The sequence below is a fragment of the Podarcis muralis genome, chromosome 13, assembly GCF_964188315.1.
Source record: "Podarcis muralis chromosome 13, rPodMur119.hap1.1, whole genome shotgun sequence".
Taxonomy (NCBI): Eukaryota; Metazoa; Chordata; class Lepidosauria; order Squamata; family Lacertidae; genus Podarcis; species Podarcis muralis.
Window position 1 is genome coordinate 57,993,161 of NC_135667.1, and position 27,996 is coordinate 58,021,156.

Genomic DNA, 27,996 nt, shown 5'->3' on the forward strand with positions numbered 1-27,996 from the left:
AATTCTTTGTGTTATATTAGGCAAAATCACATGCAAAGGTGTATTTATTAGGAGGAAGAGAGTTTTAATGTTTAAAAGTTCAACATATATAGATATTTAACACAAATGAATGTGGAAATGTGTTGGACTGGAAATACTGGAAAATGAAAAATTTAGAGAAACGTAAATTGACAGATCTAACCATCCCTGCCATCCACCTTGAATTACAATGGAAGCATTTATGGCAAACTGAGTATATTTTGATTTTTCAGCTCTCAGATTACACACACACACACAAAGCAGCAAAGAGGAATGAGATGTAATTGATTATCTAATAAATTGCATACCACTTTTCAAGGGGGAAAATCATCCAAAATATGTTTACAAATGACGTATCAGATAAGCAATAAAATACAATTTAAGACTGCAAAGCACTGCCAAAATCTTAAAACAATATTTAAAAATGTTTCTAAAAAGCCAAGAGGACCAACGCTAATCCAGCATAATGTAAAATTATCAAAATCAGGTAAACATTGGAAAGTTATGCAGCTCAGATCAAACAAGTTGCTAAAGGTGGTGTGAAAAGGTGGAACGTCTTGAAGGCTGCAAGAGAATGAAGAGAACAACCTAAGAAGAGCCAATGGCCCATCCTCTTCTCCCAGTGGCCAAATGGATGGGCCAGCCTGGTCGGACTCTGACATCTCACGTAATCACATTCCACCGTTGTGGGGCTGCCGCTGAGAATGCCTGCATCATGAGGCCTTCACAGACATTTCATAGTGGATTGAGTAACTTCATTGATTGACTGTAAACTATCATCATCATCATCATTATTAAAGATTTCCTTATACAGTGGTGCCCCGCAAGACGAATGCCTCGCAAGACGAAAAACCCGCAAGACGAAAGGGTTTTCCGTCGCGGAGGCGCTTCGCAAGACGAATTTCCCTATGGGCTTGCTTCGCAAGACGAAAACGTCTTGCGAGTCTCGCCATATTTTTTTTGCTCCCCCCCCCCTTTTTCAAAGCCGCTAAGCCGTTAATAGGCTTTTAACAGCTTAGCCGCTAAGCCGCTAATAGCGCTAAATCGCTAATAGCGCTAATCCGCTTAGCCGCTAGACGAAGAGGATCGCGGAATGGATTCTTTTCGTCTTGCGAGGCACCACTGTACTACGTCAGATCCTGGCTCCACCTAGCTCAATGTTTTCTCCTTGCAAGGCAGGTGTGCCACAGAGCTATGGCCCCTTCGCCTAAGAGAGTGTGCATTGTTTTGAAAATGGCCAAAAACATTAAAGGAGCAGAATTGGTTTTCTCCTGACTCCAAAGCAGACAAAAGAGCAGGATTGTGCTGGGCACCATCCACTGTGCAGTCCTTTCCTGCCAAAGTCCAGTAGACGTGGAGGGGGGGAGCCGGGATTCTCCTGGAGGGCTCCTATTCCTCAGAAGGTCTTCTGCAGATCTTCCTGAATGACTGCGCCCATTGTGTTTTATTTAACTGCAGAACTATAGGACCCAATTAAAAATAATGAGGCCCGTCTCCACCTGCCAGGCTCAGTTAGTGATAATGGAAGCTGATAGCTCCTGGAATATATTCATTTTTGTCTGATAGGTGAACTAGGGCAGGGGTCTTGGCTTGGGTCAGTGGCACATCCCTAGCAACAAAACATGGGTCATTCGCACCCAAGGGGGCCTTTAGGAACCCAGTGATTAAATAAGGAAGTAGGAAGTAAATCAAATACAAAAAGGTGAAGGACGCCCCCCCTCCGTTTCAGCTGCATTTTACTGTTTGGCTATTCATCAGATTATTCCCTCTCTTTAAGGCCAATGGGAAAAATCCACTGACTGTGGACAGATGAGGAGAGGGATCCATTTGACATCACACATCCAGGGACAAAGAAAACAAGCAATGTGATTCTGGTCCACATTGAGGAGTTGTGGAAAGGTCAGTATTTCCTGCCCCGTCCCAGAACCACCATACAAGCCTAATTGTATTACGAAAACCTGAACTTGATCGCGTTTGGGTGTAACTGAAAGAATTATTAGAAGTGCTGACATCTGCATGGCGAGATCAATATAAAATCACAGAGCTTTTAGTTAATGCGCCAGGTTTCTTTTATCATTCAGCTCCCTCTTGAGGCATTAAAAAATACACACATATATATTTACCCGTCAATGGAGACAGTGTGCTGGGGATATGTCCTAAATGAGAGCCACATGGGAGGAAGCAAACCCAGTGGATGGTGTTTATTATTGGCTCAGGCCTTTCAAAACATACTATTTTGTGTGTGTGAGAGAGAGAGAGAGAGAGAGAGGAGGGGGGATTTGAACTTGGCCATCTGACATAACTGGTTCTTGAATTAACCTTAAGTATCTGTGCGGCGATTAAAAGACGCCTGCTCCTTGGGAGAAAGGCGATGGCAAATCTAGACAACATCTTAAAAAGTAGAGACATCACCTTACCAACAAAGGTCCGTATAGTTAAAGCCATGGTTTTCCCAGTAGTGATGTATGGAAGTGAGAGCTGGACCATAAAGAAGGCTGATCGCTGAAGAATTGATGCTTTTGAATTATGGTGCTGGAGGAGACTCTTGAGAGTCCCATGGACTGCAAGAAGATCAAACGCATCCATTCTTAAGGAAATCAGACCTGAGTGCTCACTGGAAGGACAGATCGTGAAGTTAAGGCTCCAATACTTTGGCCACCTCATGAGAAGAGAAGACTCCCTGGAAAAGACCCTGATGTTGGGAAAGATGGAGGGCACTAGGAGAAGGGGACGACAGAGGATGAGATGGTTGGATAGTGTTCTCGAAGCTACAAACATGAGCCTGACCAAACTGCGGGAGGCAGTGGAAGACAGGAGTGCCTGGCGTGCTCTGGTCCATGGGGTCACGAAGAGTCGGACACGACTAAACGACTAAACAACAACAATCTGTGCAGCGAGAGCACTCCAAACTTGGAGAAGCTGGACAGGACCTGTCATTTTGAATGAGTAATCCACCCTGAGTGCAGAGGAGAGGCAACACATTGCTTCCCCCTTCAGTCACGGAGAAGGGCAATCACTATCTGTCAGCAGCTCTTTAAACACACACACCCCCAGATGGGATGCTTAACTTATTGGCAGCAATTCAGCCCTGGCACCTCCACTGTCAGTGGGTGACTTTGACACTTGTTAGTAGGCGACCACGGTGCAAGCTGCGCACCACCTCCTGTCTCTCTTGGCCATGAGAATTTTTTTTAAAAAAACCACTAACATCCTTCTCTGTGTCTAATGATGTTCCTGAGAGAGGCGAGAACAGTCTTTCCCGCATTCTCCACCCACCTTGAGCCACTGCAAACAGCAGCCAGCAAATGCCTTAAAGCAGTGTTTCCCAACCTTTTTTGGGCAAAGGCACACTTGTTTGATGAAAAAAATCTCGAGGCACACCACCATTACAGCCCCGTGACGTCAGCGCGCAGCGTCACGCCGGGAGGGAGGCACGAAAGTGTAACTTTCAAATTTTTTCCCTCCCCCTTGCCGGGGAACCTCCAAGCTTTGGGGGTGGGGGGGGAGGAGGCAGCAAAGCGAGGGACTGAGGGACCCTAACCCTAACCCTAACCCTAACCCTAACCCTCACCGATCACCCGGGAAAGCATGCGAACGAGGAGCCCCCGTGTCCTGCTCCCGGCAGCGGACGGCACAAAGCGAGGAGGCCTGGACAAGGCAGCACGCTCCCCGCTCTCGCTGCATCGGGGCTTTTCTCCTCCAGGCCGCTTTCGAAGTCCCCTTCTCTGCTCCCAAGAGCCGGAGCCGCTGCTTCCAGGCCCTGTCCGAGCCCCGACTTGTGGCCTCACTTCGAGGAGCGCCTGTTGCTGGGGACGGGGCTGCATCCCCCTCAGCCGCCGCCTCGCTTCCTTCCAGGAGACCCGACGGCTCCCCCTCTCCCGCTCGCACTCCTGCGCCCGCAGCAGACCGAGACCTCCCCGCCCCCGCCCGGCTCGGCCCTACCTGGGCGCCTCCAAGCCCGGCCGGCTCCGCGTCGCGCTCCACGCCGGGCAGCTGCAGCAGGGGCTGCACGGGGGCGCGCGGCGGCCCGGCTGAGCGCGCCCCGGAGCCGCCGCGCCGTCGCTCGCGAGTCCCTCCGAGAGCCTGCGGGACTGACTCCGGAGTCGCGAGGTGGCGCGTCGCCCAGGGAAGGGGCGGCTTCCCACAAGCACGACGACCGAAAAGAGCCCAGCAGAGCGCGCGCCCCGGAGGACTTGGGGGGGGGTCTGTAGGGCATCAGTGGCCCCCAGAATTCTGCCCGCCCCTCGCCCCATTTGATCCAGATTTACCCTCTGGGGAGAGCGAGCCCCGGCCCAGCAGGGGGCGCCCTCGCTCCATCCTCCGGGAAGCAAACGCCCTCGCCCGCCTCCCTCCAGGCAACATCTCGCGGCACACCAGGCAACATCTCGCGGCACACTAGTGTGCCGCGGAACACCGGTTGGGAAACACTGCCTTAAAGGGACGCAATCCATCGTCCAATAGTCCAGCACCCATTCCTTCGGATGAGATTGCGCATCATAAACAGCTTATGGTGGGAGTTTGTGTTACATCCATTGCAGAGCTAATAACAATGTGGATTCTGTGTATTTGGGCTTGAATAGACCAGTGCATAGCTACCGTGAACCATGGAGCTTGCTCCCACGGGAGGCAGTGATGGCCACCAGCCTGGATGGCGTTAAAAGAGGAATAGAGAAATTCATGGAGCTACTAGCCAGGAGGCTCTGCTCTGCCTCCGTGTGCTTCTGAATGCCCATTGCTGGGCATTGCAGGAGGGGGCAGGGCTCTTGCGCTTGGGTCCGGCTTGCGGGTTTCCTAAACACATCTGGTTGGACAATGTGAGAACATGGATCCTGGACTGGATGGGCCATTGGCCTGATCCAGCAACTCATCTTATGTTCTCAGCCGCAGATTGTATCCTATTAGAAAAGTGTATATTGGAGCAATCTAAATTAGGCTGGCTGATGAAGTTCTATTACATGGGAAGAACGTGAGACATGCCCAAAGCTGTTTTGAGGTCGCAGCCATGGGGGGTCACATGCCCCCTTCCAGGGGAGCAGCACAATGGCACCATCACCTATTCTCCTCCAGACCTCTTTTGGTGGCAGAACTTTGCAGCTATCCTGACATCATTGGGAGCAATTTTTTATCCACATCACTACAAGAGCACGTAGGTAGCCGGGGATGTGTGTCTCCCTTTTGGCACCATTTCCTGTGTTTTGTGTGTGTGTCCCAGGATAAGTGAATATTGGATACAGCAGCTGTTCTGATGATGCAGTTACAACATTCCTCCCCCCTCCTCCCCCCGACTGCATCAGCATAAATTATGGGTATAGGATTGCTCTGCATGTTGCTTTTTTTCTCTATAGTTGACAACTAGGATAGCTACTCTCAAGTTATATATATAGTTTAAAAATGCACACAAAACTCAGCTGGTAGCTTGTGAATTTTTCTCTGGTCTACAGAGTTATTAGTATCAATAAGAACATATTATGTAGGGAAAGAGGAAGGGGAAATGTCTGAAAGATACAAGAAATCCCCTTTTGTCCTTGTGTTCCCCATTAGTACACCCCATAACACCAGCTGGGAGGAGAGCACATCGTGATCGATTCAGCTGGTCACCCATGTGCTACAGAAGAAGCCAAAAACCGACAAGCAGTTGGCTCATTCTCTTGCGATATTGTCACCCAGGAAACAAATCTATGATGACACAGTTACATGCATCTGTGAACCTCCTGGCCTCATAGGTCACTGGGCAAATCTCTGCAAACCCAACTGTTGACAGTTCTTCACGGGGTTCCCCACAGGAAACAGAAGGTTAATTGACCATTCCCCAAAACCATGAAGTGCTTTTGAAAATGTTAGTTTTAAATCATGGGACACAGCCCCCTGGACTACAAAAAGGAGCAAGTGCGAGAGTGGCTTGTTTCTACTAATTACTGAAATGTTGGATTTGGGGACTGGGAAGGTGAAAAAACGGTTTAATTGGATTTCCGAGTCATGTCAAAATTGAGCAGAAGCAACCTAAGAAGCAGTGGCAGGATTTGGGACAGAGACGTTTGAGGAGGGCGGGTGGATCCATCAGGCTAAAGTGCCCCTGGATAAAAATAACACCCCTGCCTCGATTGTTCCAATTTGATTAATGCCAGTCAAGGAGATGTGTGTAGAAAAGTCTCACCCTGGTCCATGTAGAATCTGGAAAGGGCAAACGGGGATGAAACATTGAAGACACAGCTCACATTGCAAAGGGACTGGCTTTTTACACCAACTTCATGTCCCGACAATACCCCAAAGTAGATGCCAGCAGCACACCTGCTATCTCAACAAAATAAATGGGGAGAAACAACAATGCAGGCATGTCCTTGTAGGTCTGTCTGTAACAGGAAGCACAGAAGACCTAAAACAATTTAAGATATTGTGCTGGAAGAAACATCACCAACAGCTGGGGCAACAGGGCAGTCTTCCCCAGGATAGGGCTTTCCAGATGTTTTGAACTAACCCCCATGACATGACATGGAGAAAGTTGAGAAATAATTTTCCCCCCTCCCTCTTTCATAACACTAGCAAGTCACGGACATCCAATGAAGCTCAATGTCAGAACATTCACAAGTGATAAAAGAAAGCACTTATTCACGCAGCAGATTGGTTGAACTATGGAACTCGCTGCCACAGGAGGCAGGGATGCCCTTTAAAAGAGGATTGGACAAATTCATGGAGAAGGCTATCAATGGCTGCTAGCCACGATTGTTTTGCTTTGCCTCCACAGCTGGAGACAGTTGGTATCCATCTGTCTCAGGAGACACTGAAGGAGTGTGCTTTCAGTGATGAAGTCCAAAGGTTGGCGAGTTACAGCGCCTGCTGTGGCTGTAGAGACTGATAGGGGAGAGACATGTTTTGTTGCAGTTGCAGCAGAGGAAGGCATCCGGTTGTGTTGCTGCAGATGCACCAGGGCGTTTTTCCTCTCTGCGCTTTCCCCAGCAGTCATTCCTCCTCTGAGCATTGTTGTGGATGCATGACCTGACTGTCTCCAGGCACTGCAGTCATCTGCTAAGGATTCCTACAAGGCAGATTTAAGGTTAATAGAGGCAACAATGCTTCTGAAGACCACTTGCTGGAAACTGCTGGAGGTGAGAGGCCTCTTGTGCTCAAATCTTGCTTGTGGGCTTCCCACAGGCATCTGGTTGGTCACTGTGAGAAGAGGAGTCTGGACTAGAGGGGCCCCTGGGGCGGGTCTCGCAGGCTCTTCTCCTGTTCTGGACTTGACACTAACTTTGGCATTCTTTTCTCACCAGGCAGACATTTTCCTTTTTCTGGGGCAGCACCCAGGTATTGATGTTTATATATTCTGGCTATGTTTTTAACTTCATAAACTTTTGTTGCACTATCCAAAGGCCATGGCATCATCCAAAAACATCAACAGTCACTACATATACAATAAAACCACAGACAAATCTACTAAAATTCTCTGTTACAAAGGTAGTTCTCATATAACATGTACAAATTAAATCTCCGAGTCCCCTTTGCAGTTGACCACTAGTTTATCTGGTTCTTTCACCCTAATCTTCCCAGCTGCCAAGGTGCAGAGAGCTACTTTGTAAGCTACAAAGTCACTGGCCTCACTCTGCAGCCGTTTCACCTTCTCTGCCCTGGTTGTTCTCGACATACTTGTGCATTTTGCTTGTGGCTGATACTGTAAAGACTGCCTTCTATTTGAACCAGTCAGGCACTAGGACCACCCTCACTTCTCTTGGTTTTCAGGAAGACCTTTTTGTCCGTTACATCCCTGCATATAATCAGTGGTTGGTCCTATTGTACAACTCAGATGCACCATCTGTATGCTCTCAAGTGACTAGACTTTTGCTAAATGCCTTTTCCTGGTGGGATTAATGGGCAATTTCACACTAAATGATTTTAACTACAATTTGTTACACTGAAAGAAAGTATTACAAGCAAATTTCACCCATGGGGGGTGGGGAGGCCTGGCCTTGTAAAATGGAGCACCTATCGCTCTGGTTTATGTCTATTTCAGTTTAAATATCAATCTACAAGAAATACAAAGAGGATTTGTAACACAATTGGAGGGGGGAATTAAATGCTCTGGTAAATTAAAAGAGGCATTAAGCGTTCTGAGGAAATAAGTTGCTTGTTTAAAAGCAGTTATTCACTATAATTTAAGTGTGTGTGTGTGTCTAGACTTTCCTAGTGCTGTTTTTCGCTTCTCTAGCCCATTTTGGTGCACATAGTCATGCGTGGATCAGCCCTTTGCTCTATTTATGTCAAGCAAATCACTGTGTTTGTTGCAGAGTACTGGAACTTGCTAGGGACGCGGGTGGTGCTGTGGTTAAACCTCAGCGCCTAGGACTTGCCGATCGCATGGTCGGCGGTTTGAATCCCCACGGCAGGGTGCGCTCCCGTCTTTCGGTCCCAGCGCCTGCCAAAAGCACCTCTGGGTGCAAGTAGATAAATAGGGACTGCTTACCAGCGGGAAGGTAAACGGCGTTCTGTGTGCTGCGCTGGCTCGCCAGATGTAGCTTGTCATGCTGGCCACATGACCCGGAAATGTCTGCGGACAGCGCTGGCTATAGAGTGAGATGAGCGCACAACCCTAGAGTCTGGCAAGACCGGCCCGTAAGGGCAGGGGTACCTTTACCTTACTGGAACTTGCTAGCCAGTGTGTCGTAGCAGAAACACATTCTGAATGATGCCCTAGTAGAGACCGGATGAACACTCCTTATCGATATACCATGTCTACTTTAATTTACCTGGAAGAAGGAAGAGGAAGGTTGACTCAGGATTGCTGCACACAGCTTATGCATTTTGTAAATTCAAGAGAAGGCTTACTCAATGCTCTGCCTCCACAGTCAGAGGCAGAAAACATCAGAACATTGGAAGAACCCTGCTGGGTCAGGCCAACAGGGGCCCATCTGGTCCCACAAACCGTTTCCACAGGAGCTGCCCAAGGCCTGCTGGAAACCTGCAAGGAGGATCTGAGCACAAGATCTCTGGTTTTCAACAACTGGGATTCAGAAGTGTTGATGCCTCCAACCAACTTGAATAAAATATTGGGGGGGGGGGCTGCAAGTAAGCCCTGCCCTGCATAATCAGTCGCATGACATGGTGCGCTCACACCATTTGAACGGCAATGCTCATCAACTTGGAAGGAGCAGCCCCTCAAATATTTTATTGGGGACCTTGGCTGCTAGGAGTTGGCTCCTCTGCAATCCACACTCTGGCTAGGAGCCATCCCGAGCGCTCTCCTCCTCCATGAATTTGTCCAATCTTCTTTCCAAACCATCCAGGTTCTGCCCCTCCTGAGAGGCCTCCCTGGCTCTGCCCGGGGCAGCAGGGAGTTCCACAGTTTCGCTCTGCTCCGCGGCAGCCTGGCGGGCCTCTCCCGGCCGGGCTCCTGGCAGTCCTCGCGGGCCCTTTCCCGCTGCTGGAGGCGCGGGCGCCGCGGCGCCAAAGGGGAGGCCGGCCCGCCCTCCGGGCGCCGAGCCGAGCCGCGTCTCGGGGCGACTGGGAGCTCCTCGCGGCCGAGACCCGGCTCCGCGCGCTGCCTCCGGGCTCCGCGGCGAGCTTGGGGCGGGCGCCGAGGCTGCTCCGCCGGGCGAGAGAGAGAGAGAGAGAGGAGGGCGCCGCTGCGCCGCCTGCCCGGAGCTGCCCCGCCGCTGCCCCCCCCCCCCGCCGGCCGGCCCGCCCCTTCTGCGCATGCTCCAGGCTGGACAGCTCCCCGAGAGGGAAATTTAAAAACGGTTTGGCGAGCGAGGGAGGAAGCGAGGAGAGCGCAGCCCGCCGGGCGAAGGGAGCAGCCGGGCAGACGCCGCCGCCGCCATCGTGGTGCAGGTACCTGCCTCCCCCCCCCCCTGCCCAGGGGCGCCTCTTCCGCAGGGCCCCGAAGAGATCCCGCAGGTGGGGAGCCCGGGACCCGGGGGGGGCATAAGGGGGTCTTGGACCAGCTTCGCCTTCCTCCCAGTGAAAACAAAGTGGTATTGGGATAAAAGATGCTGGAGTGATTATTGCCCCCCAAACTTGTCAGTTGCTATGACTTCGTTTATTTTCACCCACTTCTGCAACCAGCGGGTTTCTTTCTTTATTTGTTTTCTTTTGAGCAATTATTTCACTTCAATGGGTTGTACTTTTGAAAATAAGGCTAAGTCCACCTTGAGTCCAGTGGGCTGCATTTCTGAGTAAATGTGTAAGGTCAGGCTGCTCTCTCTCTAGATGAGGACACTCACAGCAAAAATGCCTGGAAAGTCGGTCCTGTGTAAATCTTACTGAATTTGGACTTGCACATAAGACTGCAAAATGTTGTTTATCCCAAATTTATCCACTTGATAATGGTGGATTTTCTCCTCATTATATACTAGTGTTTGCTCATTAAGCATCAACAAAGGTTTTTAAAAAAAAAATCCAAGGAAATCTTCTTCTGAAGCAAAATATGTAAGATTTGGGTGTCATCATATATAGCATTTTAAACAATCAAGAGGCTAGTTCTTTATTTGTTGAAATACTGGGTAGTTCTGTCATACCTATGTGGTCCTCTCCCCTTCTTTCCATGTAGGAAATGATAGAAAGTGATATCAACTCCGTCATGTCTGGCCTCATTCGAAATTCAGGGCAAAGCCACCACCCTTCTCCACAAGAATATAGGTGAGCATTTTCTTTCTTTCTTAATGAATTTGTATTTCTCCCTGCTGTCCTGTGAAATGGTGCTCTGAGTGCCATTTGCCCCCAGGCACACAAATCAATTTCACAGTTGCCCTTTGCTTTTCAATTAGCTCTCCAGCCTGGCAATTTCTTACATCTTAGGATGTGCTCAGTAACTAAGGGTTAATAATTATTTATCTCTTCCCTTCTTCCTGGGCCCTTCCCTTGGAAACCTGGCAGAGTATTTTAGTAGGTGCTACTGGGGATTTCTGTCCCCCTCAAATGGCTTCTGGAGGTGTGTAAATGCCAGGTAGAACATCTGTACACTCCTTGGTGTGCAAACATGGTTCAGCCCTTCCACTGAAATGAATGACGGGTTCTGCGTGCATAAGAGATTTGGTGTCTTTGACACGTAGCAAAATCACAGACACATTCTGGCCTCCATCTGTTTTACCGAAGACTCATGTGTTCATACAAATGACATGAGAAAACTTGGTATACTTATTGGTATAACATTATTCTTGTTTATAAAACCCATTTTTTTAAAAATTCTTTTTTCGTGTGTGTGTGTTTGTGTGTGTGTGTGTGTGTGTGTATTTCTTTAGTTTAAACCCCATACTTTATCCAGCATGAGCCATGGCAGTTTGGAAGTTAATGCCAGCCATCCATACGCTTTGAATATTGAGCGTCTAAGGATTGTCTTGCTGAATCAAGCCATAGTCCAGGGGAAAGGAATCTCCCTCCCTGTCTCCCTCAGTCCAGATGCGCCCTGAGCAGGGAGGCGGGGTCTCCATCTGGCCCTGCTCCAACAGCACTCAGGCTTGAAATCAGCCTTGCATCTACATGAGTACACCGTACAGTACAGCGTGGCCAGTTGGGCAGATGCCTTTGGGCTCTCGCCTTCAGGGAATCTGCGCCTACCATCTTGGATCTTTCCTCTGAATATCAAGGTTCCACTTAGCTATCATGCCCAGTTGGCATTGAGAGACTCCTTCTCTGGAAACTTATTGACTTCCCTTTGCAGCCATATCAGTTGGTGGCCAATCACCACATTGTAACCAGTGGAACTTCCCACCACTGTACACCAAATTCCCTAAGTTAAATTACATGCGGTGTTTGTAATTTTTGTCTGCTGTAAAACTGCAGCTTAAAAGCTTGAATGGGTGACCCAAAGTTCTAGTATCACAAAAGAGGCGGAAAAGGTTTCCTCTGTCTCCACATAGTTCAGAATTTTAGAAACTTCTTATTGTGTCCTGCTTTCCTGCCACTCTCTGAAGTTATTGACAGGAAAACAAAGCACTGCAGCTTTCTAAAATGTTATTGCATCCTACCATGTGATAGGAGGCAGAATAACTGCTATATGTACTCTCTCTCTCTCTCCCTCTCTCTCTCTCTCTCTCTCTCTCTCTCTCTCTCTCTCACACACACACACACACACACCACCACCACCAACAAAAACAGCCACGCCCCCCAGTTGTTGCCTTGCTGTACTTTGGGTTAAACTGGGTTACATTTTATACTGTGGTATGAAGCTCATTAAAGGGATGCGGGTGGCGCTGTGGGTAAAACCTCAGCGCCTAGGACTTGCATGGTCGGCGGTTTGAATCCCCGCAGCGGGGTGCGCTCCCGTTGTTCGGTCCCAGCTCCTGCCCACCTAGCAGTTCGAAAGCATCCTTAAGTGCAAGTAGATAAACAGGTACCGCTTTATAGCGGGAAGGTAAACAGTGTTTCCGTGTGCTGCGCTGGTGCTGGCTCACCAGAGCAGCTTCGTCACGCTGGCCACGTGACCCGGAAGTGTCTCCGGACAGCGCTGGCTCTCGGCCTCTAGAGTGAGATGAGCGCACAACCCTAGAGTCTGGCAAGACTGGCCCGTACGGGCAGGGGTACCTTTACCTTTTTATGAAGCTCCTGGCTGGACGCGGGTGGCGCTGTGGTCTAAACCACAGAGCCTAGGGCTTGCCAATCGGAAGGTCGGCAGTTCGAATCCCCGCGACGGGGTGAGCGCCCATTGTTCGGTCCCAGCTCCTGCCCACCTAGCAGTTCGAAAGCACATCCAAGTCCAAGTAGATAAATAGGTACCGCTCTGGCAGGAAGGTAAACGGCGTTTTCGTGCGTTGCTCTGGTTCGCCAGAAGCAGCTTAGTCATGCTGGCCACATGACCTGGAAGCTGACTGCGGACAAACGCCGGCTCCCTCAGCCTATAGAGCGGGATGAGCGCTGCAACCCCAGTGTCGTCTGCGACTGGACCTAACGGTCAGGGGTACCTTTAGCTTTACCTATGAAGCTCCTACCAATTAATCTACCATCAGGTAACCTACTCAAAAGCACTTTTTAAAACTCCTCAACTTTTGTGCATTTGGAATGGGCGACTCAGAAGCCCCCTTCCCTCTCTGCTGGAGGGTCTTCTACCCTTTTGCTTTGGGCAGCTACTACTTTCAGATACTCTTTCCCACGGCAAACATTCCTGCTCTAGCCTTTCATTGCTCAACAAGCAACTTGCTAACATTCTCTGAAGCTCCATGGGGAAAAGGTTCATGGAACACCTTATGCTCCTCTTTCGTCTGGTGGACTCTTGACATATCCTGGCATTTGTAAAGGATGGATTTCATTGCTAAATAAAAGTTGTAGGTAACCTATATATGCCTTGCTAGTAGGTTTTGCAGATAACGTTATTGTTTTTGAGTGGGTGAGATCATTTTGAATTCAAGACAGAAGGAAAATAAATATCATTTTCATTTGTAGATACAAGCCTTCCACAAACTGAAATGGAACTTATTTCTAAGTGATCATGCTGAACATAATACCTTAAAAAAAAAAAAAGCAGGCATACATGCTATTATTGGAACTTTTTCCCCGGTACAAACCGAGTTCCCAAAGTTTGTAAAACATAATGCTGTAATTTATTATTATGTATTCTAAACTAATTTGCCCAACCCCATTTAAAAGCAGTAAAAGTGTATTTAAAAAACCCTAGATTGTACCCCAAAGTGCATGGTAGCATTTGTTCTACTTCATGAGAAAGCACATTGGATTATGTAAAAGAAAATCTTTCAGACTGCCTGATTTTAAGAAGAGAATGGACCTGTCAGATTCTATCAGGTCTGTTTACTCTCTTGCTATCACTGCAGCCGCGACTGGAACCTGCAGCCCCGAGTTCTCCATGGGGGGGGGGGGCGCATGAAGACTCCACAAAATGGGAATTGGCCCCCAATTAGTGAGCGGGAGGCTGGGATTGTGCTGAGAACACTCCGCTCTCTCCCTTGAAATGTTTCCATTGGGCTGCGGAACTTAGAAGAGACCCGGTTTCCAATACAGTATTTTAAAGGGGGGGGGGAGGGGAATGAAAAGGAATGAAGGAAGAGAGTCGCAGTTTTGAAAGACCGATCTGAGAGGCCTTCAGTTCTCTGACCATCAAACCTTTGTGCAGACACTGCTCCCTGTTGCCTGGTTTGATAGATGCTGTGATGCTTAAATGTTAAGAACTAGCCTTTGTCCCAAGGGCTACAATGCGCACACCTGATCCTGGTCCGGCAAGGGAGAGTGCTGCACAGACACAAGCATGGCCAGGCCCACAATGACATCTCATCTCATCTTATAATTAATTGTGTTTATATCCCACCTCCCCCCCCCCAGGAGCTCAAGATGGTCACATGGTTCTCCCCCTCCTCACTTAATCCCCACAGCAACCCTGTGAGGTAGGTTGGGCTCAGAGCCCAGGGGACTTCATAGCTGAGTGGGGCTCTAGCCCTGGCCTCCCGAGTGCTAGTCTGACACTCTAACCACTAGATGTGCAGCCCCCAGGTGGCACCCAGGGCTGCCGCACTCCTGCGCTTGTGTGTCTCAGGAAATAGGGCTCCCGCCTGAGGACTCCTCCACAGGACCCTTTGTCCTGCCTGGGCTTTTCTGCTCTGTGCCCAAGCACTTCTAAAGCTTGCCCCCCCCTTTTTTTTGCCCCACTGCTGTCCCTAGGAAAACCCGATCTTTACCACTGAATCAGATCAAACTTCAGTTCTGGTTTTCTGCAGAATTGTTTTCAGCAGTAAAGAGCAGGCTTTTGCGGGGAAAGCGCCAGAAAAAAAGTGCTTGGACATGAAATCCTGGACCTGTGCCTAGAAATGCAGAGCAAAGGGAAGTGTGGAGGACCCCCAGCCCCCAATACGCCCCCCTCTGGCCGGCTTTGCTGGGATCCAGGATGGTTTTGCTCTGTGGCTCCATCAGGAATAAAGTGAGAGGAAGGAATAAAGCCTGCTTCTTCTGGTTTCTACTCCAGCTGTGGAGTGCCAGGGAACCTGCTCTCCATGAAGAAATATGTCATTGCAAAGGGTGATTAGCACCCCATGGAGTGGGATTTACTGTTTGTGTGCTTGCCTTGGAGGAGACCTCTATAGCCCCCTCCTCAGGGGGAAGGAACCTGTTTTGGCTCTCCATGCATTGTTAAGACTACATCTCCCCGCATCCCTGGCCACTGGCTGGGCTGACTGCAGGGGCTGATGGGTGCTGTGGTCCAGCAGCATGGGGGGCAGGGGGTGCCCCTGCAGCTGCTTCCTCTGTCTTCTGGAGTCACTGGTGGATTAAGATGAAAACAGCCACAGGAATGGGAGTTATGGGGGTCGCCGTGGGGGAGAAAAATTATCTGAGCATTGCTCCATGTGGCATTTTTACTCTGCCTTTTGAAAGGACAACAAATCAAACACAATGAGGGAAGTCTGGGTTCAACTGGTGGTCTTTTATGCCAGGGCTGGGGAAAGCACCCTGCAGAGCTCATCATGGAATCAGAGAATGGTAGAGCTGGGAGGGACCTCCGAGGGTCCTCTAGTCCAACCCCCTGCAGTGCAGGGACCTCAGCTGCAGCATCCAGGACAGGAGGCCTCCCAACCTCTGCTTAAAACCCTCCAGGGAAGGATGCCCGTCCCTGGCTGTGCACGCCCACACTAGGCAGTTCATGTGCCCAGGCTGACAAAACCAAGCGCCATGGACCACTGGCCTGAGCTGGCATTAGGCAGAGTCGGGGACTGGGGGCCTCACAGAACCAAGTGCCTGGAGTGAGTGCTTGGCGACTGCGCTCTTGTGGGCAATCAGTTGAGGGGAGAGCGGTTGGCAGACGGAGCCACCCTGCTTGTTTTTCACGGTGTGCAGAACCAAAGCCTGTTTCAGATGGAAAAGCCACCTAAATCCAAAACATCCAATGGCTAGAAATGCAGGCTTTATTCCTGTGCCATTGTTTCCCCTTCAGCCCCTTTTACATAACAGAGATTTACACAACCATCTTGCAGGTCCTTCATTGCAGGGAGTTGGACCAGATGGCCCTCGCATCCCTTCCAGCTCTACAGTTCTATGATTCTAGACTGTCTAGCCAGGGGTAGCTGGCTTTAGCCTTGGTTGGTGGTTCATAACATTCAATTCAAGAAGTTTAAAAGGGTTTTGAGTGCGTGTTCTCAAAGCTATATTTCTCTCTAACTCTGTGCCAACCCCTGTCTCCATACAGAGTGGGGACCCAGGAAAGGGGTGGGAGGTCTACCCTGTAGGCTAGTTGTGCAAAGATGGTGCCCTTTGGTACAGAAAAGGGGCAGGCGCCTTCCCTTCTCCTCCACACAAGGCGGATTTACGAGGAAGTGTTTATTAGGGAGAAGAATGAACAGGGATCCCTTAGATCTGCCATAGAAAGCAGCTTGTTCTCCAGGGAAGATCAGCTGGAGAAGGAGATGGTGCTCCCACCCAGCCATGTGCTGCAGGGGGCGGGCCATGCGCTTGCTGACAGGAGGCGTGTGCAGTGGGTCTTGACCCTCCCCGCCCACCTGACCTCATTTATTTGTTGGGGGGGGGGGCTGAAGGTTGCCAGGGGCCCCGGAGTGCCAGATGGCACGGGGTTGTGTGTCTGCTGTCATTCAGCCAGATTAATGGGAAGTTTGTAAAAAGGGGGAGAAAACAATTAAGCAAGAATCCCAAAAACAAAAGGCAGCCACGTGTGGGCCCCCCCCCCCCGCCTGGCCAACAGTCGCTGGAGCACAATGCCTCCTCGCCTTACAATGCCCAGGGCCAACTGTTGCAAACGACAGGGACCTTCCCCAGTTTTTAAACCATTTGATGCTCCTGTTTACTCACAGCCTGGCCAATGGCGGAGGAGGAAGGGGGGACCACCTGATGCTCTTTCCCAGGCCCAGAACTCCACCAGCCCTGCCTGGCAAGGCGGGTTATTCCATCTTGCAGGCAAGGACTAATACTGAGGAAGAAGAGAGCACTGGGGGGGGGGGGGGAGCCAGGAGGGTCCTAGCAGGGGCGTCACCTTTGCTTCCTGCAATCACCCTTGGCCTTAAAAAGAGAAAAACGAGCTAAGTTTTGCTTTGAGGTTGGCAGAGGAAATAATCTTATTTTAGATAACAGGAAAATTTTCGACGCTCAATCTGCAATAAGCCAAGTGTGGCAAATTCTGCTAGAACACTGTGGTTCTAGGTTTCAGTGCTTTTGTGCACCCAGGTGAAATGGGATTTTTACTTTCATTAATGTACTTGGAAGTGCAATAATATTGAACACTGTATGACCAGGGTCCCCAATGTGGTGCCTGTGGGCACCATGAGCCCTCAGACACCCCCTTCATGCCCACCCAGACCCTTTGCTCCTCCCAATATTTTCTTTTTACTTTTTTTAAAATGGATTTTTTTTAATTTGGTATTGGGAGAGGTTGCCTGTTTTTTGTTTTTTTTGTTAAAGGTAAAGGTACCCCTGCCCGTACAGGCCAGTCTTGACAGACTCTAGGGTTGTGCGCCCATCTCACTTAAGAGGCCGAGGGCCAGCGCTGTCCGGAGACACTTCCGGGTCACGTGGCCAGCGTGACAAAGCTGCATCTGGCGAGCCAGCGCAGCACACGGAAACGCCGTTTACCTTCCCGCCAGTAAGCGGTCCCTATTTATCTACTTGCACCCGGGGGTGCTTTCGAACTGCTAGGTTGGCAGGCGCTGGGACCGAGCAACGGGAGTGCACCCTGCCGCAGGGATTCGAACCGCCGACCTTTCGATCGGCAAGCCCTAGGCGCTGAGGCTTTTACCCACAGCGCCACCCGCATCCCATGTTTTCTTTGTTACCTGTGTTTTAATTGTGATTCCCCACCCCACCCCAGATGGTTATAACTTCTGAATGCTTTTGCCTGTTGTCTGGGGGGGGGGAGTGGGGGTTCTGACCATTGCCAGCCTCTTATCTGAGAATTATTTTATTTTTTTAAGTACACACCACTTGATTGTTAAAACAACAACCTCAAAGTGGTTTGCAATAAAGATAAAACAATGAACTGATCAGTAATAAGAATTAGCAAAAATAATTAAACACTTTCAGAAAGTTAGAAATAGAATAAGTACAGGTTAAAGCTTTCTAAACTTTATTTATTTATTCATTTATTTATTTCATAAAATTATGGTGCTTTGTGGTGTCCACAACAGTTTCTCAGATTCCCAGTCGTGGGCCTGGGCCCATGCTGTGTGAATTGGGGGCGGGTTGCAGTGGCTGACACTCAACAGGGATTTGTGTCCAGCCTCAAGACTATTGGAGAAAAGCCCATCCTAAGTCTCTCACCTGCGCGTCTTGTTTCCCTGCTCTGTAGACTCTTGGCTTCTGACCCTTCACAACTGGGTGAAGACGACCTCCCTGGTGACTTACAGTCCCTGTCCTGGCTGACTTCCGTGGACGTCCCTCGGCTGCAACAAATGGCCAGCGAAAGGATGGACTTTGGACTCAGCTCCCATAATGCTGTGCTGCAGCAGACAGGTAGGTCTCTTGCAGGGATGTTGAGTTGCTCCATCAACTGCTATGGGAGCCCTTTCAGGGGGTGGGGTGGGGAGTGTTTTCCCCTCCCTATTTCTACCGCCCTGCATATTTATTCATTTGTTTTGGCCTCTGTGCGTGCCTCGGGTGCTAAATGGACATGTGCTGGCACTTCTCTTGTGCGTGCGAGTGGCGTGGTTTTGTCTGCACACACACTGGAAGACTCACAATGCCCCGTGTCTCTCCCGTTGCCCAGCAGGGTCTATGCCAGGGAATCTGCATGCCACCGCAGGGACTCCTGGAGCAATGATCCACATCCAGGCCAGCCTGCCTCAAGGCATTCTGGGAGGACTGAACACCGTTTCATCTCACGGTGCCAATGTAAGCACTTCCTTTCCCTCCCCATTCCTGGCCAAGGAGGCGTTTCTGACCTGGTTCAACTGACGTTCCTCTTCTCTTTCCTTTGGCAGCAGATAAGCCAGTATGTGGTTGGGGGGCAGCTGTCTCCCAGTCTGCAAGCGCAGGCAGCCCCCCTCTTCCCTCCTCTGCCCCGCCATGTCCAGCAGGTGTTCACCATCGCTCAACACGCGCAACAGGTACCATCTCCTGCTCCCGAGGCTGTGTGCATGTTGAGGCACAGAGCTTTAAGGGGACGTAAAACAACTTTAACAAAGAAGCGCAGCCAAGTCAAGGGCAAGTGACCCAAGCTGAGCTGCTGCGGGTTTATTTGCCTTTATTTGAAAGCATGGCAGGGGGCCACAGTGGGGGGGTTGGTGGAGGAAGCAGCATGTGTTTGGATTCAGAGCAAGAGGCTCAGATTGCAATCCAGAGATTTAATCCCAATTTAATGCAGAGGTAGGGCTCATCCACACTTTCACTTGACCCGTATTTTGATCATATTGTGTCTTGATTATTTCACCTGGGTCTGAGGGCATTTCTCGTCCTTTGGCTGCTGTGCCTTGCAAAAATTCAGTCTTACCCACTGAACTGAAGCTCGGTCAAACTCAATCTCTCTTTGGATTTCCAGCACATCTGATAAATTCAGATTCAGTGGGTAAGGTTGGATTTTCACAAGGCACAGCAGCAGAACAATGAGAAAAGCCCTCGGACCCAGGAGAGCAATTTGTACACAATATGGTCAAAATATGGGTCAGACGAAAGTGGGGTTCAGGCCTTGATTTTGGAGCAAGAGGCCCAGGTTTAAATCCAGAGATTTAATCTAAAGATTTGGCTTTGGAGAAGGAGGCCTAGATTTAAATCCAAATATAAATCCAGAATTTTGGCTATCATGTCACCTCTCAGTCCAGGCTAACATGTAATGTTATAAGTTATATCTGTGTCTTGGTATCCTCCTCTCCCCACCCCTTATGATGAAGGAAAAGGTCTTTAAAGTCTCTATTTAACTGCTGAGAGAGCTGAAACTTTCCCCCCTTTCTCCCCCCTCCCCTCTTCCCCACCCCAGTGCCCTCCAACAACCATCTACAGCACCTCTTACGGGACGCAGCCTCAATACTCACAGCCCCCCCGCCTGGCTCCTCACAGCACCCAGGAACAGCAGGCGAAGCCTTACCCCAAGCCTATCTACTCCTACAGGTGAGAAGGACCACACTTTGCCCAGGCACACCTGCCCGTCTTATCCCCAGAGAACTCTGTGCCCCAAACTCAGCAACTACAGCTGAAGTGAGTTGCTGTTCCGAAGGGCTTCCAGGTCTGGGGCTTAATTTGGGAATGAACACACTTAAACCTCATGTGTCTTTAATTTGCATAGTCCCAACAGGCCAGCCTTTAACAGCGCAAGGTTGAAACTGCACCAGTTAAATTAATGTAAGGTGCAACTGTACTGTAATTAGTGACAGAGTTTCTTTTTCCTCTTTCTCTTATTGGATTTTCCCCACTAAGGATCAATCCAGCTAAAGAGAAACAAACAACAAACAAGCCCCACATGCTGATGCCAGCCGGGTTGTGTGGGTGTTGCAGAACTGCAGCATCCGCAAACAGCACCCATCCCACAGTAAACATCCTCTGTCATTCTCACTTCTCCATCATAAATGAGAAAAGAACTTTACGCTGTGAAAAAATTGCAAAACAATCCTTAACTGGACCTAAGTCCTGTAAATGCAGAAGGGATGGCTCGTGGGAGGGGGCTTACTGTGCCCTGGAGGTACTGAAATGGGGAGAGATTACTCCGAGGAACGGTCTGCAAAAGGGGGGGGGGGAACGTTCTGCACCACCAGAACAAGAGTGCTGGGCTAAGACCTGGGAGGCCAAGGTTCAAGTTTCCCCCCTCAGCCATGAAGCTCACTGGGTGACCTTGGGGCCACTCGCTGTCTCTCAGTGTAAGCCTCCCTCACTAGGTGGTTGTGAGGTTAAAGTGAAGAGGAGAGAACCATGTACTCCAACCTTTTTGCTCCTTGGATTAGAAGGTGGAATATAAATGGAAGCAGCAACAAGAACAGGAAGGCAGGGAGGAAACTCTGACTTCTCCTCTTCCTTGCAGCTGCTTGATTGCCATGGCCCTGAAAAACAGCAAGACGGGCAGCCTCCCCGTCAGCGAGATCTACAGCTTTATGAAGGAGCACTTCCCCTATTTCAAGGTGAGAGAGGCAGGGCTTGCCTTGCAGCTGACATGGAGAACTGCAGAGGCAGAGCAGAGCCATCCTGGCTGATAGGCATTGAATTTGCCCCATCCTCTTGTAAAGCATCCAAGTTGGTCACTATCACTGCCTCCTGTGGGAGGGAGTTCCACAGTCTGTCTCCATGATAAAGTCCTTTATTTGATCTGTCTTCAGTCTCCCAGTATTTAACTTCATAGGGTGTCCATGAATTCTAGTCTTATGAGAGAGGGAGAAAACTTTTTCTCTGTCAGCTTTCTCAACACCACGCATAATTTTATAAACTTCTATCATTCTTACTCACCTTTTCTCTAAACTAAAAGGTCCTTGCTGCAACCTTTGTTCACGTAGGACCCATTTGGGTCCCATAGCAATGATGTTGCCCCATGGAAGTGCTCGCTGGTGCTTTGCCTTTGAAGGGCACAATCCCAGCCCTGGACACAGGGCTTTTCTTCTTCTTAAATGACCTGAGGAAGTGGCCTTGCTCCCTTTTGCAGACAGCGCCCGATGGGTGGAAGAACTCCGTCCGCCACAACCTGTCCCTCAACAAATGCTTTGAGAAGGTGGAGAATAAGATGAGCGGCACGTCCCGCAAAGGCTGCCTGTGGGCCCTCAACCCCGCCAAGATAGACAAGATGGAAGAGGAGATGCAAAAGTGGAAGAGGAAAGACCTGGCAGCCATTCTCCGGAGCATGGCCAACCCAGGTGAGCAGCAGGCCGGCACCTGGCTAGGAGGCTCCTGGGGGAGAAACGGCAAAATCACCGGATGTGGCTGCCGCACCCCTGCAGGGGAGGAGATGCACGGAGGGTGATGCCCACGGACATGGAGGCTGCTCCCCCCACACAGACGGCAGCTCGTTTAGCTGGTCTCTTAATTTTTTTAAAGCTTATGTCTGCTTTTCCTCCCAGGCACTTGAGGCCATGCACAGGGCTCCCAATTTTATGCTATGTTGGTATCTATTTATATGCCGCCTTTCAGCGCTTTAAGTGTATTGCGTGAATGTGGCCTTAGTGCTGTGAAAGGATATAATTTCTATATTTTCTTGAGCTGTGGGCCCCTTCTGAGGGACTTTACTCCCCACGCATCAATGGCAATCTCCCCTTGCAGAGGAGCTGGACAAGCTCATCACAGACCGACCCGAGAGCTGCAGGCGGCTGAGCAAGCAGTCTGAGGGGGACGGTTCCACGCGGAGCCACATGGCGGCAGCCGCAGGGCGCATCTCACACTTGCAGCCCCAGCCGGTCATGACACTCGCCCTGCAGTCCCTCCCGCTGCACCACCAGATCCAGACGCAAGCGTGCATGACTCCAGATTCGCCTGCTCCTGCGCAGACCCCTCCCTTGCACCCGCTGCACGCTCTTGGCCAGAGTCCCCTTCCTCAGCATCCGATGAGCCGTGCCCCAGACTTCCTCAGCGTGATGACCGACATGAACGCAGAGGTGGATGCCCTTGACCCCAGCATCATGGACTTTGCACTACAAGGTAAGGGGAAGAGTTGGGGGGTGGAGATGACTGCTGGATGGCAGGGATTCTCCAGCTGTGATTCCTGCCTTGCGGAGGGTTGGACTAGGTGAGCCTTGGGGTCCCTTCCAACTCTATCATTCTTTAATGTGGGATTTGAACTCAGCTGTGGAGGGGTCCAAGTGGGGATCTAGGTAGGTCCTCATGAGGTTTGAGATGGGGATCACTCATGGGCCTTCCTTAGGACAGCTGGCTGGTTCCATCCTGGAGGGAGATGGGCCTCTTCTCACTAGAGCCAATGTGATTGTGGACAACTGGTGCGTTTCGCAATCCTCCTCTCTTGCACCTTCCACCTTCTCAAAGCTGAACTGTCACCAATCTTCACTGCTCTGTTGTTGTCCCTATTATGAAAAGGTAACATCTGGGAAGAGATGAAAGACGAGAGCTTCACCTTGGAGAGCCTGGGTGCTTTCAGCAACTCTTCTCTGGCCCTCTCTGACTGCGACCTGGCCCCCGCTGGGCTCACCCCTGCCTCCAGCAACAACACCGACCACCCCTCCTTTTCAGACTTGCAAGTGACAGGCCTCTACACAACATACACAACGCTGGACCCCATCTCTGCCACTCAGTACATCAGCGCCCAAGGAAACAAGCCTATCGCCCTTCTCTGAAAGAGCCATTCCCGTCCCTTGAGCCTGACTGAGAAACAGAGAAGCCCAGTTCCTTCTGGGGGTGCTTTGAGCCTGCAAAATTATCTCAATTGGGGAGGAGAACATGCCTTGCTGCTCCTTCAAGCATCCCAAGCAAGAGATTTTGGTGAGATGCATCGTCTTGAAGACACCATCTGATGTGAGGGGATCCTGGTGTGCTCCAAGGCAAGCTGCAAAATTTCAGCAAAGCCCCCCCCACCCCAACCCGCTGGTGCTTGGGCTGTTCTGAAGCCCATTAGGGTTGCTCTGTCATTTGTGACAGTCCAAGCCGCAACTGGCTGAGCTTTCTATCACTAGTTGCAACTGTGTGCCCCCAGCTCCACTCTGGGGCCTGCGGGTGGTTCCTCCCCAGACCTTCTTCCCCAGTTCCCAGAGGCTTCACTTCCATTAGTGATCCCCCTGCCTCTTGACCAGCCTCTCTTCTCTTCAGGCAAAAGGGGGCGAATCTCCCCTCCCCTCTGTCCATCTCAAGCCACACCATCCAGCTACCCTCCCTCCCTGCAGGCTGTGGACCCTTCCTTCGGCTCTCCCTTCCCTTCCCTCCAGCATCCTCCCTCTGCCCAGTCTTCAGCCATCCCTTCTGGGAAGCCCCTGAGCAGCTGCCAGATGGTCTCAGTCTAGTCCAGGCCATGGGCAGCAGAGTCTTCCGAGGTGCCAGGAAGGCTCTGCCTCTCGAGGGAGGAGGGTGGCTCGTGTTCCCTGGTAGAGAAGGTCTCAGCTCAGCCCTCACCAAAAGCTGTGCCCTCCAGCCTCGGCCCCACCTGCACATCTGTGTGAGCCAGGATGGATGGGACCCGTGGCCAAAAACATCTGGGGAGCGTCGGCTTGGCAAAGGCTGTACTAAATAAGGAACTTTACACTGGATAAAACATTACCTTAGGCTTTTAAAACAAAGGAGAAATAATTTAGGATTTATATTCTAGACTTGTGTATAGTATTTCCTAATTATTGTACTAGGCAGTATTACTGTTGTAAATTTTATTTATAATTTATTTTTATGAAAACAAAAAGGAATTGTGTATTCAGCATCAATTTTTTTTAAAAAATGTTGTAGTGACAGGAAAACAAAACACAAACCTTAAATTATTCAGAAGCACAGCAAAATACTGCAAAACTTTTATGTCAGGTTCTTTCCCTTTTTTTACCTGAACTTTAAAAGAAGTACTTTGGATACTTAAGAGATAAAATGGCACATGTGCCAGACCCAATACTGTTTTTTATGTTTAACCGATAGGGCTTTTCTACAGCTGAAAAAGGACTGTGGCTCTTTTTTTGCAATTCATTCCTGTGGATCTTTTCTTTGAAGTGCACCCCACCCTCTTCAGTGGGGCTTACTGCTCCCAGGTGAGTGTTTCCAGGGCTGCAGCATTAGGTCACAAGGTAAATAAATGAATAGGTCCACCAACAGGAGGAAAAACTGGAAACTGGTTTTAAAATTTGAAAACTTACAATTTAACGTTTAGTCTGCTGATGCCAGTATAACCTTGATGTAATATTTATATTTTTAATAATGTTTTACTAAACACTGGTTGGATAGAATTTTTATAAAGTCTTTTTCAGATCTGGAACAAAATATTTGCTCTTCTTTATAGACTGTGGAAATATTGAATGGGAAAGTTCCTTCCTCTTGGGCTTGTTTGCACAATCACAAGTCTGAGAACGTTGATCAAGGCAGGTGTCAGGGTAGCAGCCCTGCAGAAAGAGATGGCCAGGAGAGCTGAGCCCCATCATACGGCTGGGCTGCCATCGGAGCTCTCTTTTGCCAGAAGTAATGCAAATCTGCTATTGTTTACAGTGAGGGGGGGGGCAATATTTTTGGTTCAGCAGGCCAGACGCTTATCTCCCTCCACCCCCAGGGGCCAACTGTGACAGGCAGGTGAGACCACACACGTCAATTTTCTGGCGTCATAATGACATCAGGTGACTGCAAAGCAACCCTGAGCAGAACTGAACTCCCTTGTCATCAGCTGATGAGCAGACAGCTCAGTCCTCCTCTCTGCAGGAGTCAGAGCAGGATTTGACCCCCTGCTCAGTCTTACTGTGTTGAAATCACATGCCAATAAAGAATTGAACCCTACCCCTGTCCATCAGCTGATGAAAAGCTGGGTGTAGTTTTGGAAGAATCAGTCGCCCGTGGGCCGGACGTTCCTCACACTGTTTTGCATGGCGACTCTGCTGTTTTCAGGGCAGCAGAAGTGATGTTCTGGACTGGGTTGGTTTTTCAGCTTGGGATAACTCAAGCATATGGATATTTTTACTCAGATGTAAATCCCCACCAAGTCCAGAATCATATAAAACAAAAGCAGGAGTTGCTATTAATTCTCGGGTTCCTGGGCGTCTTTTTGGTCAAGCCTTCATATGACGCAGCAGACCCAGGGCTCGCCCACATGTCCACTTGTCCCAGCGCTTCCCCCAGGGAAACCTGCTCTTTAGTGTTGAATGGGAGCAAAAGTCTACCTGCGGAAAACCCAACAAACGTTTACTCCCATTCAGCAGTAAAGAGCAAGTTTCCTGGCGGAAGTGTGGCTGAGCCCACCGGCTGCCTATCAGCAACCTCTTTCACAGGAAGGTCCCACAAATGTCTTCACTAGTGAAAAAGGACAGCATGGCATCAATAGCAATCCTGCAGCCCCTGCCCAAACACACGCAATCTTAGAAAGGTTTGGGAATGTAAGTTAACCTAAAACCAATGGATCCAAATTACAAAAAATAAAAAGAGATTCTCATTAAGCAATAGGAAGAACTTTCTCAAGAGGTGGTAGACTCTTTCTAAACAGTGGTTGAGGGGCGATCTGCCAGGGTGCTTTAGCTGTTACTCCTGCACTGCAGGGGGCTGGACTAGAGGACCCTTGGGATCCCGTCCAACTCTGTGATTCTATGGTTCTATGAAAACCAGAAAAGTGACCACTAACAGAATTTTTATTGTTTAAGGAAACCTCCCTTGGAAAATGTAATGTCAGTTCTGCTTACATGACATGACTTGCCATCCAATAATTTACTACTGTTGGCCTTATGATTTTTTTTAAAAAAAAATCACAATAAAGAAGGATTAATGCTAGAGGCAGTAATGGAAGAGACGTATGTCCAAAAATAAATCAAGATTGCAATTCAGAACAAGAGCAATGGAGAGGAAATAGCTTTATGGCCAAGAACAAATCTAGTTGGAAATGCTCAGAGAATTTGTGAGTCTCTGACATGGTAACAGACAAAATGCATGTGGCATCTGTAAATAAAATCCAGAGAGGATCATTTCTAGTAAACATTGCTGTTTTTATTAGACGCTTGAACAGTAGAGGAACCCCCCCCCCCATGACAATGTGCACATAAATTAATATATTTGCTAGGAGAAAGAGCAACTTTTTTGAACTTGGTGCTTCCTTCCTTGAAGGAAGAAACCAGAACTCTCTTTTTCTTTTAGAAAAAACTCCCACCTGTCACTGAACTCAACACAACATGTTCCTCAACACCCACCTGGGCTTGAATAGTCCATGGCAGCCTGGTTTGGACACTGGAACGTTAGTGCGACTGTCAGGATATGCAATACTCAACAGTGGATAGGATTAGCAACATAAACTTCCCTTCGGTTGCCACCTTTGCCCTTTACACACTTATATAAGTGCTCAACATTATGCAGATTACAATACATTCCACCTGCCAGGTGCTTACACCTTTGAAATGCACTGTGAATTCCCAGGTTGCAGCCTATTCCAACAACCTACCCAATGCCTCCAACGGCCATGGCCTCCGCTTAATCCCATTAGGCCAACCTTTGATGGAACCACTAGGTTGGCGATTGAGGCACAGCCTTAGGCACCGCCAGGAAATGGGCAAATGTTTCCAACCGAAGGTGGAGATGCTGCTTTGCTTTTGAGGTGGGCAGACCCTGGCAGAATTGCCTTGCGCTCAAGGGATGCAGTTGGGAAGGATGATGGAGGGAGACGGAATAATCCCTCTCATTAGGAAAATTGACAAAACTTCCTACATCAGGCAAATGGGGCTAAAAATGTCATCTGCAACCAAGAAGCAGCAACATTTTTTGTAGGAATTTCTGCAATGTGTTCTGTAGTGCAGCGTGGCTGCAGTGCAGTCTGTGTGACACAACATTTTGCCAAGGCCTTGGAGACTGGTTTGGAAGTGGTTACTGGCATTGTTCCCCAATGCACAATTCTATCACAGACATTTATTTTTTTTTAAAGTCACTGAAAACTGGTACTGTTATTTTATAAAGACAATACATTTTGATGTGAAAACACCTGGTGAGACTTGTCTTGGACACCAGTAGCTGGGTGACATACACTTGCAGATGACCTTCGGTTGATAGCCAGCCAAACAGCTGGGGATCATTTTGTCCTCCAAAGGTGCACGACAGACAGCTGTCCTCCAAAGGCCCGTTCCACTGCGCCTGCCACGTGGCTGTGCTCTGGGAACTGCTGGTTGAGCCCTTCGCTGAAGATGCATTCTGTGCTGCGCCGCTTGGCCACGAGGCTGTCAGGTCTGAAGGAGGCTGATGGTGGGCGTGAGCCTGTTCCTGCTGCCCTAGCTATGCCCTAGTCACGAGGAGGAAGGGTTGTCCATTGTTGCCAGGAGGTGAGAGATCTGGGCCCTCTGAGCACGAGTGATGTGTTGGGTCATGTGAATGATGCAGTCCATGGCAACTTCGGGGTTTGCTTGAACTAAGCTGCAAAGGGGGTGTTATGAGGGAGAAGGAAGGAGGTCATTTAAGAATGCAGGCTGCTGGATCAGGCCCATGGGAGGCCACCCAGCCCAGCATCCTGCTCTCACAGCGGCTGGCCAGATGCCCATTAAGGAAAACCCACAA

General features: G+C 49.6%; 2 protein-coding genes across 10 annotated transcripts in view; one reads left to right on the forward strand and one right to left on the reverse strand.

Moving 5' to 3' along the window:
- The first annotated feature begins 1,799 nt into the window (after window positions 1-1,799).
- On the forward strand, window positions 1,800-26,426 carry FOXN4 (forkhead box N4). 5 transcript variants are annotated; one of them, XM_077917730.1, is made up of 10 exons: window positions 1,800-1,917; window positions 10,556-10,644; window positions 18,233-18,396; window positions 18,650-18,774; window positions 18,864-18,989; window positions 19,856-19,986; window positions 20,891-20,987; window positions 21,503-21,710; window positions 22,114-22,488; window positions 22,882-26,426. In XM_077917730.1, exons 2-10 carry the CDS (start codon window positions 10,559-10,561, stop codon window positions 23,136-23,138), a joined length of 1,569 nt encoding a protein of 522 aa, XP_077773856.1. In that variant the 5' UTR covers window positions 1,800-1,917; window positions 10,556-10,558; the 3' UTR covers window positions 23,139-26,426. The 5 variants fall into 5 exon arrangements, with proteins under 5 accessions (XP_077773856.1, XP_028560990.2, XP_028560991.2 ...); XM_028705157.2 differs by lacking the exon at window positions 1,800-1,917 and adding an exon at window positions 9,700-9,837 and having other exon boundaries at window positions 18,867-18,989; XM_028705158.2 differs by lacking the exon at window positions 1,800-1,917 and adding an exon at window positions 9,700-9,837 and having other exon boundaries at window positions 18,653-18,774; window positions 18,867-18,989.
- ACACB (acetyl-CoA carboxylase beta) overlaps window positions 26,427-27,996 on the reverse strand; it is a 74,045-nt gene continuing 72,475 nt past the window's right edge. For all 5 annotated transcript variants that reach the window (XM_077917705.1, XM_077917704.1, XM_077917702.1 and 2 more), the window contains one exon: window positions 26,427-27,855. In XM_077917705.1, coding sequence (XP_077773831.1) covers window positions 27,729-27,855 — 127 coding nt within the window. In that variant the 3' untranslated portion in view covers window positions 26,427-27,728. The remainder of the gene's footprint in view (window positions 27,856-27,996) is intronic.

Bases quoted from the DNA above. Each gene is read 5' to 3' on its own strand.
- FOXN4 (XM_077917730.1), top strand. From the start codon at position 10,559: ATGATAGAAAGTGATATCAACTCCGTCATGTCTGGCCTCATTCGAAAT. The intron at 18,775-18,863 runs GTAAGCACTTCC...TTCCTTTGGCAG, and splicing joins TTTCATCTCACGGTGCCAAT to CAGATAAGCCAGTATGTGGT. The intron at 22,489-22,881 runs GTAAGGGGAAGA...TATTATGAAAAG, and splicing joins CATGGACTTTGCACTACAAG to GTAACATCTGGGAAGAGATG.